The 14,963-nt window shown below is 38.6% G+C and overlaps 2 protein-coding genes across 2 annotated transcripts in view; one reads left to right on the top strand and one right to left on the bottom strand.

The window, feature by feature from the left end:
* The window catches only part of adgrd1 (adhesion G protein-coupled receptor D1), a 34,578-nt gene extending 30,388 nt beyond the window's left edge, over positions 1–4,190 (bottom strand). The window contains exons 1-5 of the mRNA XM_079339035.1: positions 3,763–4,190; positions 3,618–3,654; positions 3,254–3,370; positions 1,485–1,607; positions 1,207–1,383 (exon numbers count right to left, since the gene is read on the bottom strand). Coding sequence (XP_079195161.1) covers positions 1,207–1,383; positions 1,485–1,607; positions 3,254–3,370; positions 3,618–3,654; positions 3,763–3,816 — 508 coding nt within the window. The 5' untranslated portion in view covers positions 3,817–4,190. The remainder of the gene's footprint in view (positions 1–1,206; positions 1,384–1,484; positions 1,608–3,253; positions 3,371–3,617; positions 3,655–3,762) is intronic.
* Positions 4,191–5,193: 1,003 nt separating this feature from the next.
* Positions 5,194–13,448, top strand: stx2b (syntaxin 2b). The gene is made up of 11 exons (XM_079362950.1): positions 5,194–5,569; positions 5,674–5,748; positions 5,830–5,929; positions 6,633–6,707; positions 6,796–6,869; positions 7,304–7,412; positions 10,676–10,749; positions 10,965–11,102; positions 11,394–11,504; positions 11,633–11,743; positions 11,900–13,448. Exons 1-10 carry the CDS (start codon positions 5,540–5,542, stop codon positions 11,726–11,728), a joined length of 882 nt encoding a protein of 293 aa, XP_079219076.1. The 5' UTR covers positions 5,194–5,539; the 3' UTR covers positions 11,729–11,743; positions 11,900–13,448.
* Positions 13,449–14,963: the final 1,515 nt, after the last annotated feature.

Genomic DNA, 14,963 nt, shown 5'->3' on the forward strand with positions numbered 1-14,963 from the left:
ATGATAGCATGCAAGCTAAAATGATAGTCTGCTAATGCTAGCATGTAAGCATGCTCACATTTCTTAAATAACCTTAAACACAAAGAAAAAAACAATTGCCAATAATGTGCTGGACCATTTATATTTTTTTACCATATGTGTTTCATAAAAAAGTTAAGGGGCCACCAGAGTAAGTATTAATCTACTGGTTACTGGAAAACAATAACTGCTTTTCAATTGGCTCAATGTGATGCGTTACATTTTAGTAAAATCTTCTTCTGCCTGCTTTTTTCCTGTCAGTATCATTTGGCCAGGATTTTGCGCTATTTTGTTTCTACTAAGAAACTTAAAAATCAGCAGTCCCAAAAGATTAAAAATCTACTGTCTGAAAACATTTCAAAACAACCAGAACACATCTCTTCTGTGTGTCTAATAAAACCCATATGTGCCAAAGATCAAACCCACCAAGACACGAACTCCCCTTTTTACCTTATTTTATATATTGATGTCTCTATGTAGAATGTAGCATTTGTCATAGGGCATCTCAAGGTTTACTCAATCATGCGCCAAGTTTTTTCTCACACTTGCAGCAGAGAAAAAATTGTCCTGAAACGTCACTCTTTATGAAAACCAGATCACATTTGATCCTCTGTAACTGAACACTCCAATGCAAATTGAGTTATGACAGCTCTTGAACACAACCCTCACTAAGTGCAGCAAAGACACAGATGACAAAAGTAATTTGAGAACAAACTACGGACCTGTAACAGTTTCACATAACGGTAAGCCTCATTTGTTTTTTCCCCATTTTGTCAAAACAGTTTACAAAATCTTTTAATCTTATTTTCTTAGAGTTTTCATTCCCAGAGCCGATTAGAACATATTAGTCACAGTCTGACTTATATCAAGTTTCAAATTTCATGTAACTTGACTTTCAGTCCTCACAAAACATTCTTATTTGTAAGACGGAAATGGCTGTGTAGCATTACATGTCCATGGTAATTGTATGTTTTGTGAAACAGCAAATGATTTGATGAAATCTATCTCTGACTTGCCAAATGAACTCTCTGCACTTACATCTTATTTAATTTAACAAAACCATGACTGCAATTACATAACTCACAACCTATGTATAAAAAATAGATATTTCCAGGGAGTAAGTACATTCCTCAAGATAAAATACCAAATCAACATTGCGAAATAAAAAGGCACATTTTTTCACAATACCTGGAACTGTGATGTTGGCCTTCCATCTGTGGTAGTTTCCTCGAGTGTAAAACTCTACATATCCTCCAAAGGGATTGGTGTAGACTGAAAAACCATTGGAGATAACTTTCCCTCCAGATGACACAGCAAAGCGAGACTCTGCCTCGTGGTTTTTCCAAAAAAAGGAAAAGGTAATCCCTAGGGAATAAGGAAAAATCCATTGCATCCACCAAGGCAAGATACTGAACAGTCTTCTTTCTTTTCTTTTTTTTTTAAAGCTAAAACTACCATGCACTTACCCTCAGGGCCACACAAAGTAGGGTCACTAATGCAAGAGTTCTGGTAGTTTCCAAAGTGGAGAAAGGTGCCACCATTATCGCCCTTCAGAAAGATGCCCTTGTTGACCATTCCTTCAACAATATCTGCAGAAAACCACAAATCATTGTCATTAATCCCTTTAAAATAATGAGCAGAGACCGTTTGCCAAGAAGTTCACTTAGGAGCCAAAACGAGTAAAATATCAAGTTCTCTGTGTACCTAATGAATTAAATTATGCAAAGTCCCTTTACAGTCAATTAATCACAAATTGTCTTTGCAATGGATGAACATGATGTTTTTACAACTTTTCTGGTGTATTGTAAAATAACTAACACATGGCTTCTAAACAATTGAATAAAGTCGGACATGTTGACGATTCCTGGTATTCACTAATGAGCAATTTATTAAAAAGCAGAATGTCTTAATTTGTGCAGCATGAACAAAAGAATGAACAGACTGAGAAGTGTGAAATGGACAACGGAGAGCAATGGGTGATGCACTGATGAATTTCAGAGAGCAGAAAGTGATCCTCACCTACTGTTGCAGAAATGTTAGTGTAGGCAGAGTCATTGGTATACACATAAGAAGAGTTATGGGAGGAAGGGAGCACAGTGTGGTTGTGGACTCTGAGAGCTGGACAAAGACAGCGGAGAAAAACAGTGATTCACACCTAAACAGACACATAACAGAGGACAAAGGTGAAAGGAGACAACAGGAGGGACGTGGTGCGCAGGTATGAGACAGAGTGATGCTGGGTGCACAATGGCAGCGCTCAGAGGTTCAGCTTTTTTTCCTCTTAACACAAGGATTTTCCTAAGGTCAGTGACTCCACACATCATCTTCAAGTCTATACCTGATCCCTCTTCAACTTAACCATGTTTTAAAACTTACAATAACCCGTTTTTTTAAGAACAATGTATGCAAACTCATACATTGTTGTCTACATTTTCTACCAAAGAAATTGAAATTTAATTGCAGCTTAATGATCAAGCCCTTAAATTGTTTTGAGTTGCATGAAAACAGATGAATGGGGTTCATTCTAAAATGGGTATAGTATTGACTACTGAGCAAATCAATGCACCAAAAAGAAAACGTCATTTATTAGCCCCCTTCAAAACATAAATGGTATGTAATGGTTTTGGAACAGCAAGACAGAATACATTTAAGACAAACTATCATGTAACCTTAGCAAACAACAACTACTTTTGGTGCTAGCAAATTTTTAGGTCAATTTTAGACTATAATCTTACCAAAATGTCATCAAACCAATGTTTATTCATCACATTACATTTATGGATGTTTTTATTTATTTAAATTCAAGATAATTAAAACTGCAAAATACAAATGTGGGTTTCAAGTAAGCTGTTGCTTACATTAGCCTAACTTATTTTTTTTTATGGTAAGCATTCTTTCTGTGCACTTCAAACAGGCCAGAAAACAATAAAAGCAATTATATGAAATGCTGAGAGTTACTCAGCACTGGTTTCAAGGTATTAATATGTGAATGCAAAATGTTCTTCCCACAAGGGGCATTAAGGCCTATAGAAATCTAAATTATTGACTAAAAAGTTCTCCCACTTACTGAATGTTCTTTTTTGTATCTGACAAAGCTCTGAACACCTCATCACATTAAAAAAAAAAAGCATGACGAACATTTGATGGTGCTGAGAAACAGCTTGAGATCATGCAGAGAGATATCAGACAAATATGTAAATTTGGTGTAATGCAGAATGCTTATTTGTACACATACTTATGTTACTGCCGTTAACATAACCTGGTCTGTTTCCAATCTGGTCCCACAGTTCATGGATCCCATCCACAGCATCAAGAGGCCAGTAATGTGAGGCTTTGGCTAACACCTGTAGGCCTGCAGGGAGAGTTCATGGGTAAACTATCCAAAAGGGGTTCCCCCAATCAAGCTCAGTCATGAACATTACAATTATTTACAAGCAATACATTTAGGATTTTTAAAAAAAAAGTTATAGTAATGTAAATGAAGACTGTTCTGGACAATGAAATGAGAAAACAATCAAGATGGTTAATTGCTCCAATAGTAGTATTATGCCATCTTATCTCAGATTGCTACCAAAGTATAAAAGTAGCACACCAACTACCTGGATGTTTCTCAGCCTGAACCACCTGAGCAAAGACCTACAATAGAAAAAAAAAAAAAAAAGAAAGACAAACGTATTTTTTACACAATGCTAAGCAACAGATGATCAGACTAAAGGGGGAGGAAAGGGCTAAATAACATCTTACCTTAATACAAGAAAAAAACACTGTTAAAAAGTGCACTTTCAAGGGAAATTCCATCGCTTTGGAAATTGAACCATATAAAGTAACTCATTAACTGTTAAATCCCGGAATAAAGATAAATCCAGGAGGAGTCAGTCATTCTTTCAACATGTGTACACTCCTGATCTGTCCATGTGTCCAACCTTAAAGAGAAGATCAATGAAAATAAAAATGTCTGAACAAAATAATACAAAAATAATTTATTCCTTTAAAAAAAAAAAAAAAAAAACTCAAGAAGAAGCCTAATTGCCTTTACAAGATACAAATCTGTAAACTCAAAATTCACGTCCACCCAGAAAACTGTAATCCGTGATCTGTATTCCTACGGTCAACTTGTGTCTCTTAGTTCCCCTGCATGCATCTGGAAACTGCGATGAGAGTAGAGGAGCTACGTGGAGGCGGACTGGTTTGTTGGACTGAACGTGGGAATTGCAAAACGTGATGTCATTTTCTGGATCCTCTTTAGAGGGGCGTTACAGCTGTGCGTAAATGGCATTGTTTGTGCGTAATTGGAGATTACGTGTGGAATTAATTAGATCAGAATCTGCACGGTGCAATCCATACATTGTTTTTCAACACACGTATACTGTACGTCTGTACAGAAAATGTGATATGACCAATGCTTTTATCTAAGGACAACACCCGGGTTCTAGGAGTGCTGCTGAGGATGACTTGGTCCAACGACAGACCAACAGACACATACTTTACATGCTATTAACACACATGTACTTGTAACTTTGTATGCTTGGATTTGTTGATTTTAGTGGGTTTAGGTGAATTTCAAACACTTTTATTATAAAAAAAAAACAAAAAACGTAGTCTACCTCACGGATCATATTTTTCTGTCTTTGTTAATGTGATGGAATTTGCTGATGGTTTTGGAGAGTACACCCTCAGGTGGGGGAGTCACTATAAGTGGTATCACTGCTCGCAATAAACTTCCAAGGTCAATTTGTAGCGATGTCCAGGTAAACAGCGCCCCCTTGTGGCCAAATAACATCTCAGTCCGAGGGTTTCACAGGCCACCCAGCCGTGCTCATCAATTATTTATCGAGCGGTCTCGTATAACTGCGCAAGGGTGTTTTCTATCAAACTAAACGTCTTCATGTGATAAAATAGAAAACAATCACTGTTGTTTTTAAAAAAAAAAAAATAAACCACAGAGGACTGGTATGTCACGATGTTAGGCTTTAATGAAGTTGATATCAGCCTTCCCCAGCTTTCCCTTCCCATCTAGAAATATAATAGGATTATCTTAATTCAGTTTGTTTATAGTGATGGACCGATCAAATTTAATTGAGGAAGCACTCCCCCCCTCCCCCCCCCCCCCCCCACCCCACCCTTGAGAATTAGCAAAAGGAAGGAGGAGGGAGGGAGGGAGAGAGAGGGGGTGGGAGAAAAGGCGTATCCCGGTGAAAGAGATACTGTGGATCAGCAACAGGTTGTTGGCGCTCTTGCTGTAAATACCCGGAAAATAGTGTTAAATCTTGCAGAGCTTTTGCTTTTTAGATCTGTATCTTAGATATAGTTTTCGAAAGAGGGACACATTTTCTCTCTCTTTCAATGTCTGTCGGTTAATTATTATTATTATTTTTGGCTTTTAATGTAGGCCTGGGTTGGTGCATATCCCAGCTCTCGTACAGTGCAAGGTGGATCAATGTTGGAGACTGGCAAGATGACCCGACGTATGTAGACGGCCTACTGATACAACATCTTGTCTGAAGAATATTTATTCGGTGGGATGAAGGACCGACTGGCTGAATTAGCTGCTGTAAGTGTTATTTATTCTATTGAAATTTTTGCAAATTGAAAATTTGAATTCTGTAATCTCAGCAAAACTGTCCTTCAAACACATTATTTTTGTAATCTTCACAGAGTAGAACACAAGCAGAGGAGGAGGTTGCAGTGGCAGTGGACAGAGATGACTTCATGGAGAGCTTTTTCAGAAGGGTGTGTACCACTTCTACAGCTTCTATTTATTATGTGCATACATGCCAGGAGTCAAATATTGATGTTTTGTTGTTGCATTAGGTGGAAGAGCTTCGAGGTCTCATTGATAAGATCTCATACCAAGTGGAAGAGGTGAGGAAGATGCACAGCATGATCCTGTCTGCGCCAAACCCAGATGACAGTAAGTGTGTGCTCACAATATAGTTTCATACAGTTTATACAGTATAACTGTAGTTTGAAGGGTTAATTTATCTTGGCTGGAGTTTGACTTTAGAAGCACAGCGAAAAAATACAACAAATGTTTCACTTCCTTTCCTCTGTTATATTTTCCTTTTCATTGCAGCTTGGCAGGAAACTTGAAAAGGAAACTGTTTTTTTTTTTGTCTCAAAACTCACAAGCCATTGTAGTTTGTCTCTGTTTGGAACTTTATAACAACCAGGGGTTCAAACATGCCGTCATTTGGAGATGTTTCTAGGCATCAAATAAAGACCATAAGACTGTGTGTTTCAGAGTGTTTTTGACAAAAAAAAAAAAAAAAAAAAGGTGATTGCAGCTCACTGTTATTACTGAATGAACTCAGCTCCTGGCTCTCTTCATTATGGAATTGAGGCCTGATGATCCTACGAGACAAAGAGTCCGTTTACAGAGGCATGGCATCATCCGTCATTGTGTTTAATGTAACTGAGTAAAGTGTATAACATGGAAGGAAACAAAGGGCTTGTGTTTTGTGTCCTTTATTGCCACATGTTTGTTTCCAAGTTACAAGAGGAAATCAGTGCAAATTAAATAGCTGCTGTGGACAGAATCAAATTAGCTGGAAGAAATTACTTTTCCTCATCAGCAAATAAAGTTTGACATGTTTCCTGTCTGTGTGTGTGTATAGGAACAAAGGACCAACTGGTTTCACTGACCAACAATATCAAAGGGAACGCAAACGTGGTGCGGACTAAACTAAAATGTGAGTTCAGACATAACTTGATTGCCATTCTTCGACATTTTTTGTCTCATTTTGTAACATTTATTTACGACTTTCTCTCCCGATAAAGCCATGGAGCAAAGTATGCCCAAAGATGATGCAGCTAACAGAGCCTCTGTGGACTTCAGGATCCAGAAAACACAGGTTAGGAAACACATTAAAGACTGCTTACGACTCAAACATAGATGAACGTCACCACCTATCTGCCAATGCTACACAAACATTATCAGGTTGAATAGGAGTTGTGTATAATATATCTTGAATAATCTTCTTATTTTTTTTACTTTTAAACTACTTTATCTGACATATAATGTTATTGTTCTACATGACTGTGTTTATAGACAGTTATTGTGTTGAACAGCAGATTTCTCCTGACATGATACAGGAACACTTAATCCAAGTTACATTTACAATATCAAACGAAAACACAAATACATTAAAAAAAAAAAAGAAACACACCACGGAAACGTATAATACAGAACACATCATTGTCCAGAACAACACACATACACACACACACACATGTTGTGGATGTATACATAGTTATCCTCTGTCCTTGTGATGTCATTTGTCCCCAGCACACAGTGCTGTCCAGGAAGTTTGTGGAGGTCATGACTCAGTACAATGAGACTCAAGTGTCCTTTCGAGAGAGAAGCAAAGGAAGGATCCAGAGACAGCTGGAGATAAGTAAGTCACAAAAGATGGAGACCCCCTTGGACTCTGAAAAGGCCAGGGGTATTGCATATTCTTTGATGCTTGAAAACATGTTCTTTCAATATTTACAGCCTTTTTTTAATGCATCAAAGGATTACATTTTTCGCTGCATGTAAAACATTTTGAGTTCAGAATTTAGACATAAAAGAGTGGACTACCAAAACCCTGAGGCTTTATCAGGACAGGATCCAGGAAACAGACCACACTGGTTTCCTCTCTGTGTCTCTGAAGATAAACCTGACTTTTAATAAACAGACAGCAGCAGCAGCAGCAGCAGCAGGATGGTATATGGCTGTTTTTCTTTAAGATGTTTTTTTTTTGCAATGACCAAAGTCACAATTAATCATATCCAAGCACTTTTTTTTTTTACTAAAAATTGAATGACGAGTAGTTGTAACTGTAGATAGATAGATAGATAGATAGATAGATAGATAGATCGATACTTTATTGATCCTGAGGGAAATTCAGTTGGATTGATCAAAACAGACATTGTACAGGAACCAATAACTTCTCAAAAAATGAAAGGGATAAATATGTGGGCGCTGTTTTCACTTAGTTGTAATCACGGGTGTTTCACTGTCTCCCATGTGTTGGTCACAGGAGCGAGTCCCATCAAACAGCATTTGGAGCATGTGTACCCCTCCCACTGTTCCCCACATGCCACTCTATCTTCAGCTATCATCTTAATAAAGGCAAACATGACCCATGACCCCCTAAAAAGGAATACATGTGATTTACATTGTTTAATATTAAATAACAAAGTGCATGGTTGTTGTGTCCAATGTAAGACATTAGACATCCAGGAAATAAAATCTATACATGGAACATCATCCAACTTCCCTAACTTTTTAACTTCTCCAGCATGATGAAAAATGTGCAGCAGATTTATTTCTCACTACTTCTAAAACGAGTCCTGACAAAGACTGTAAAGACATGGTGTATCAGGTGAGTTGTATTATGGATATTTCAGTTTCACAAGACGATAAGTAAAAGGTGAAAAAATAGGCCTCACTCCAACAGTCCCTGCGGCAAGCTTTAATGAGGGGCTCCAGTTTTCTGTGCTGCAGACGGAAGAGCCGCCTGATACTGGAGATGGCTCGTTGTGTTTGTGTTACCAGGACAACGGACAGAGAGCTCAGCGGCCTGTGTAACAGTAGTTCACCTGCCTTTGACACGGCCACACAAGTGTCCTCGGCCTTTAATGCAGACTAACACCTTTAATTTACATCATTCAGAAAGTGATGCTGTGGTTGTTCAAAGTGTGTGATTAGCGGCAATGGTGGTGTGTTTTTTTTGCCGTGTTTGGCATTGCGCTCCCTGAGGAATAGTCTCCAGCTAAGGTGTGACACTTACAGTAAGCACCTGCCCACAGATCTGTCTCTCTGGGGTGCTGCTTGCACAACAGAAGGCACAGCCTCAGGAAGAGAAAGCTTTCTGTTTATAGAGCTGTTTGTCTATGAGGGCTGCTGGGCTCCTTTGTTCCTTTTCTGATCCTCTAGACATTTCTAATCGTAGACCCATGTAACAACCTCAGCCACAAATAAAACGGGAAACCACAGCAGGAACTGACTACAGTTAAACATGTAGTTATTTAAATTCGAAGTGAACTGATAAGTACGTTGTTAGGGCCTGTTTGCACTTCATATTGGTTGTATAATTGCAGTTTTTTCAATGAACATTTAACACTCTCGACTTGGAGCCCCTCTTGTGTATTACTGTAACACTTATGAGTTATTTCAGTTTCATGTTGATCTAATTCCTAATTAATACATTTAAAACAACATATCCCCCACCGTTACATAGGGGAAAGTCTGCACCATGCATGAAACAGTGTCCTCTGGCTGACTATCCATCACTTGAGCTACCAGGAGGCTTCTTCATCTTACACTGCAAGCTTTATACCCGGCTGTTTCAATACTCTTTGAGACAAATGTGTTATCCTGGGACTAAAGGGCACAACCGTATATTTTAACATGGGATTTCCTAAGCATTATTTATTTTTGCCTAGTTTTGTAACCTGTTTTTAGAACAGAGCAACAGTAAAATCATAATTACTGTGAATGAAGCTTTGTGTTAGTTCATTCAGGATATGAAAGTCATATGTCCCAGCTGTGTTTAGGAGACAGCCAGACGATCACCGCTTATTCTCACATCAACGCGGTCCATTTAAACACAACTTCCACCGCCGCTGTTTCTGCTGGTAAAGCATTGCCTCCACCATCCCAGATGCTTCCTTTCTGCCTCAAGCCTTTGGATCACCCTTGTTGGGGGTTTTAGTAGTGTGCTATACCTGGAAATCTGTGGCATGCTGCTCAGCTAACACAGGCAGCATCCTTTGAACAGAGCCTTTAATGCAGACGATGACGAGGGTGTTCCTAACTGAATTAAGTTCGATATAATCAAATGAAAAAAAACAAAAAAACAACCCTCAAATAAAAACACAAAAAGCGATTGTTACAGAGAGGAAATATCCAAAGACAAGATTAAGTCATAAAAACAGAAATTCTCCTTTCATACTTAATAGAAACTGTTATGACACTCATGGTTAACAAATCTTATCTCATCTAGTCAAGAACTTCCAAGTTTCTCTTTTATGGTGGGAGGGGTGTCTTTCTACTAATGTAATCATACCTTTCTGCATCATACATGTCTCTGTCACTTTGGACGTTACTGTAACACTCACTTTTTCAGGAGCTTTGTCTTGCCAAACTCAAAGTTTGGATTTTTTTGCCACAAGAATGATGATCAGAGTTATTACAACACAATGCATCAGATAATCTATATCTTAATTATTGACAGCTTTATAAATTATAATCCAATGATTTATCCAGATCCGGCTCTCATTGCTGTTATGTCTGATAATGAATCAAGGTTTAGACTAGAGCAAAAATAAAGAGGTCAGTGGGGGGATGTTAAAATAGCAGGTCTTAGTTTTCTCCCAACAATATCAATATCCACAGCCTGTCGCTTGAAAATCTATAACAAACTCCCAGAATATAAACTGATAACAATATAAAAGAAAGAGGTAAACAACATCAATATGTCTTATTTCTACTGAGAAAGGACACAAGTTTGTTTACACACTCAAAAAATTTAGTTTAGGGTATATCCACTGATAATTTGCATATTTCCTAACTTTACTTGGAAAAAAAATCAATGTAATTATTCATTTTCAGTTGTACTAGGAGCTGAGGGCATTTTTCTCATTAATCATTGCCTGATATTTATTATGCCAGCTGGAAGAGTGACCACCAATGAAGAACTGGAGGACATGTTAGAAAGTGGAAACCCATCAATCTTCACTTCTGATGTAAGCACTTTCACTTTTTACTTTGCAGTGTACACTGTATATAATTATTGCAGGGCTAAAGGCTTAGACTGCCATCTAGTGGTGAGGTAAGAGTCAATCATTTCGGGTAGGGATAAGCAGTTGACAGGTCTTTATTTTACTCACAGCCAGGAAGAATAATATTGTGTTTCTGGATGACACATTTCAATTTTTCTTCCTTCCTTTTTGCTTCTCAGATCATTTCTGATTCCCAGATCACACGACAAGCCCTGAATGAGATTGAGTCACGACACCAGGACATCATGCGTCTGGAGTCCAGCATCAGGGAGCTCCATGCAATGTTCATGGACATGGCCATGCTTGTAGAAACTCAGGTAAATACTGTATAATGTGACAGTTGATGGGTAAAAGGGAAGCAGCTCTAAATCAATTTAAAAAACCTACCATATTTAATGCTACTGTATAAGGCTGTGTCTAGACCCCTGTTTCCACCGAGTGATCCAGTTCAGTTTGATTCGGTGCGGTATCCATATATTGGTGTTTCCACTGTCCAAAATAGGGAATGGTACCAAAATAATTAGAGATCCTTTCTATCCTCAATTGTAAATCTGAATGTAGCCACTGTTTTAGTTATACATGAAGCTTTTTGATTCACACACTTACAGGGGGAAATGGTTAACAACATAGAGAAGAATGTCTCCGATGCGGCTGAATATATTTGTAGTGCCAAGGAAGAGACCAAAAAGGCCCTGAGGTATCAGAAAAAATCCCGGAGGGTATGTGCTCCTTTCTAATTTTGTGTTGTGAGATGGTCACAACATATCTTAAAACATCAATTATGTTCATTTTTAATTTTGAGATAGTTCATTGAAGTTCAAATAACAACCTCTTCTTCACTTGGCAGAAATACATTATCCTTGCCTTTGCTCTGTTGATCCTGCTTGCTGTCATTGCACTAATTGTTGGCCTGTCTGTTGGACTAACAAAACCCCCCGTATGAGAACCTCTGCGTGAGGTAACACTTCATCTACTACCTCCAGTTTCTTAAACACAAAATGCATCCATTCATCGTCATGTATAACGCCTGTGATTTTATTTCTAGATGTATCTGTGAAATAGTAGAAAGTGTTTGTCATGTAGCGCCTCTAACGCCTCTCTTCTTTTCCCTCAGAAACTTCTTCGCCTTGCTATGTGTGGGGCTGCAGGTCTCCTCCTTTTACTCATCATTATAGTTGGAACCTTTGAGTGACGGAGTTCATGGTTCACAACCTCACAGCAGTCAGCTGTTAGTCAGTGATGGAGCATAAACCAGCCTTGTAATAGGTTCAAAGTCATTCACTATTCCACAGCATTACAGAGAGGATCTCCTGAGCACGTATAGTGAGTGTGATGTTCTTTGCACCACTTACCTCATACCTCAAGATACAGTTTGGTGGTCTTTACAGCTAGAGTAGAGGGCGTTATTAGAAGACACCCCCTTCCCTTTGTGGTGATATAATGAACAGTGACAGCTAATTGATTAATACACTGGTGAAAAGACTGCAATGCTGCCAATATCTGTCACTTTCAAATGTCTTGCTTCAAGGACTTTAAAGAAATAGTTCTAGCTGGTTATAAGGTTACTTAACCTCTTTCCAAATGTTAGTTAAGAAAATGAACTATTATGTCTTAGCTTTAAATATAAAACTGTCACTATATATAGCAGCTAGGAAGCTTAGTATAAAGACTGGAATGAGAGAAAGCGCGTCAGCTCTTTCCAAAAGTATCAAAAACACAATAGGTTATTTCTCAGCACAGCGTCAGCTTGATGTGTCAAGTATCATCTTTTCTTTTCATTCACGTTTCAAAGCTTTTCCTAAATGTTAAAACGCAGCTTCAATGTTGAACATATTTTGTGCAATTACTAAAGGATTTTATGAACATTTGTAAAAAGTTTGTTTACATGAATACGTGTATGCTCCTCATGTCTTCCCCTCATTTTGTATACGTACTGTAACTCATGTGAATTGAATGTAAAACTGCTACAACTCAGGAGACGTTTTGAAATAGAACAGATACATAAGAAGTTCCATGTACTCGTGTTGTAGTCCTCGAAATCAGACCCGGTCTTTTGGTTTTTGAAGGTCTCAGTCTCATCTCTGTAATCAAAAGCATTTTTACTTGGTCTGGGACTCTGCCGCTTCCAGATTTCATATCAAGATCGGTCAAGAACACCAATGATAGGCTTCTTTCTCATGTCATTCCTGTATTTAAAAGGAAACTGCCCCTTTCTAAAACAACCTTCCCGGTGTTACGGTCTAAGTGAGTGACTCGCCCATCGCACACAAGATGATCATTTTTCTGCGATATTTATGGTCTTGCTCTTGTCTCGGTCTGGCCCTGCCTTGGTCCTGGCCTTGACTCAGTCTCAATCCCTCAATGTCTTGGTCTTGCCTTGGTCTCAGAGCATTCTGGTCTCGGATACATTTTCTCAGTTAGTGTGGTCTTGACTACCGCACTACGATGTACTTCTTCTCTATATCTCCAATTTAAAGGAATACTTTTAGATTTATTAAATGAAATTCATCACTTCATTTAACAACAGTCCACCAGTAACCTTAGTGAAGTGCCTTCTTCAAATTGAATCATAAACCTTAAGTTATGAAACTGTACTTATCACAACCCCACTTTGTGATGACTGAAATGTTTGTTTTGATTACGTTGAGCAATGTTATTTCAAGAGCACATTATGTCCTCCCAAACTCAATGTTTTTAAATATTATATATTGTATTTTGCACTGAACAGAATTAAGCAATTTAATTAGAAAATAAACAAATTGACATCTATAAATATTGTTTGTTTCTTTCCTGCCATGTTTAAAGAAAGGGAACACTAAAATAACACTTTCTAGATCTGAAAGAGTGAAGTTTTCTTATTACATACGTTGTTCTTTACATAGCTGACAACTAAATCACACAAAAATGATCAATGGAAATCAAAGCAATCAAGGTCTAGCATTGTCTTGCACTGACCCACCACCAAACCGGTCATTCTGGAGGATGCTGCAGGCAGCAGAACGTTCTCCACAGCGTCTCTAGACTCTGTCACGTCTGTCAAATATGTTCAGTGTGAACCTGCTTTCATCTGTGAAGAGCACAGGGCGCTGCTGCTGGGATGTTGCCCTCCTCCATGTCTCCTGATGTACTGGCCTGTCTCCTGGTAGCGGCTCCATGCTCTGGACACTACGCTGACGGATACAGCAAACCTTCCTGCCACAGCTTGCATTGATGTGCCATCCTGGATGAGCTGCGCCACCTGAGCCACTTGTGTTGGTTGCAGACTCCGTCTCATGCTACCACGAGACTGAGAGCACCACTAGCATTTGAAAGTGACCAAAGCATCGGAGCTGAGAGGTGGTCTGGGGTCACCACCTGCAGAACCACTCCTTTATTGCGGGTGTCTTGCTAATTGCCTATAATTTCCACCTGTTGTCTATTCCATTTGCACAACATCAGTGTTGCTTACTATGTGGACAGTTTGGAAGTGTGATTGACTTGGAATTACATTGTGTTGTTTAAGTGTTCCCTTTATTTATTTTGAGCGGTGTACATTTTTCTTTGTTTGTCTTCAAGAATGAATCCATCCATGTACTTTCTACTGCCCTGAACTTTTCAAGCACCTTTGTCCTTCAACACTCAAAACACACAGTTTCAGTTTGTTTATAGGAAAACAGAATAGAGAGAAAGGCTGCTGTTAACTCCAGCGCTAATGAGCAGTTTGCACAGTGCTTGACTTCCGTGTAATCAACCAAACAAGATTAGAGAGGAAAATGGAGGGAAGTCCCCAGAGGGCAACCACCACTCTTTCTTTGAATGAGATCAAAGAAAACTTCAGAGGTGCAGAGAGATTGTAAATGCCCTTAACGTATGTACATGGGGGGTATTTTGTGTCACTAAGCAAGACAATCAAGATTTGTATGACAGTACAGTGGGTATGGAAAGTATTCATTTTTCATGCTTTGTTTCATTGCAGCCATTTGCTAAAATCCAAAAAGTTTATTTTATTTTTCATTAATGTACGCACACAATCTTGACCCCCCCCCCCCCCCCCCCCCATCTTGACAGAAAAATTAGAAAATGTAGACATTTTAGCAAATTTATTAAAAAAGAACTGAAATATCACATGGTCATGAGTTTTTGTTCATGTTCAGGCACTCAAAAATGGCGGCAAAGTCCTTCACGCTGTCAGTGCTTCA

The sequence above is a fragment of the Symphodus melops genome (genome assembly GCF_947650265.1).
Source record: "Symphodus melops genome assembly, chromosome: 1".
In the NCBI taxonomy this organism is placed as follows: Eukaryota; Metazoa; Chordata; class Actinopteri; order Labriformes; family Labridae; genus Symphodus; species Symphodus melops.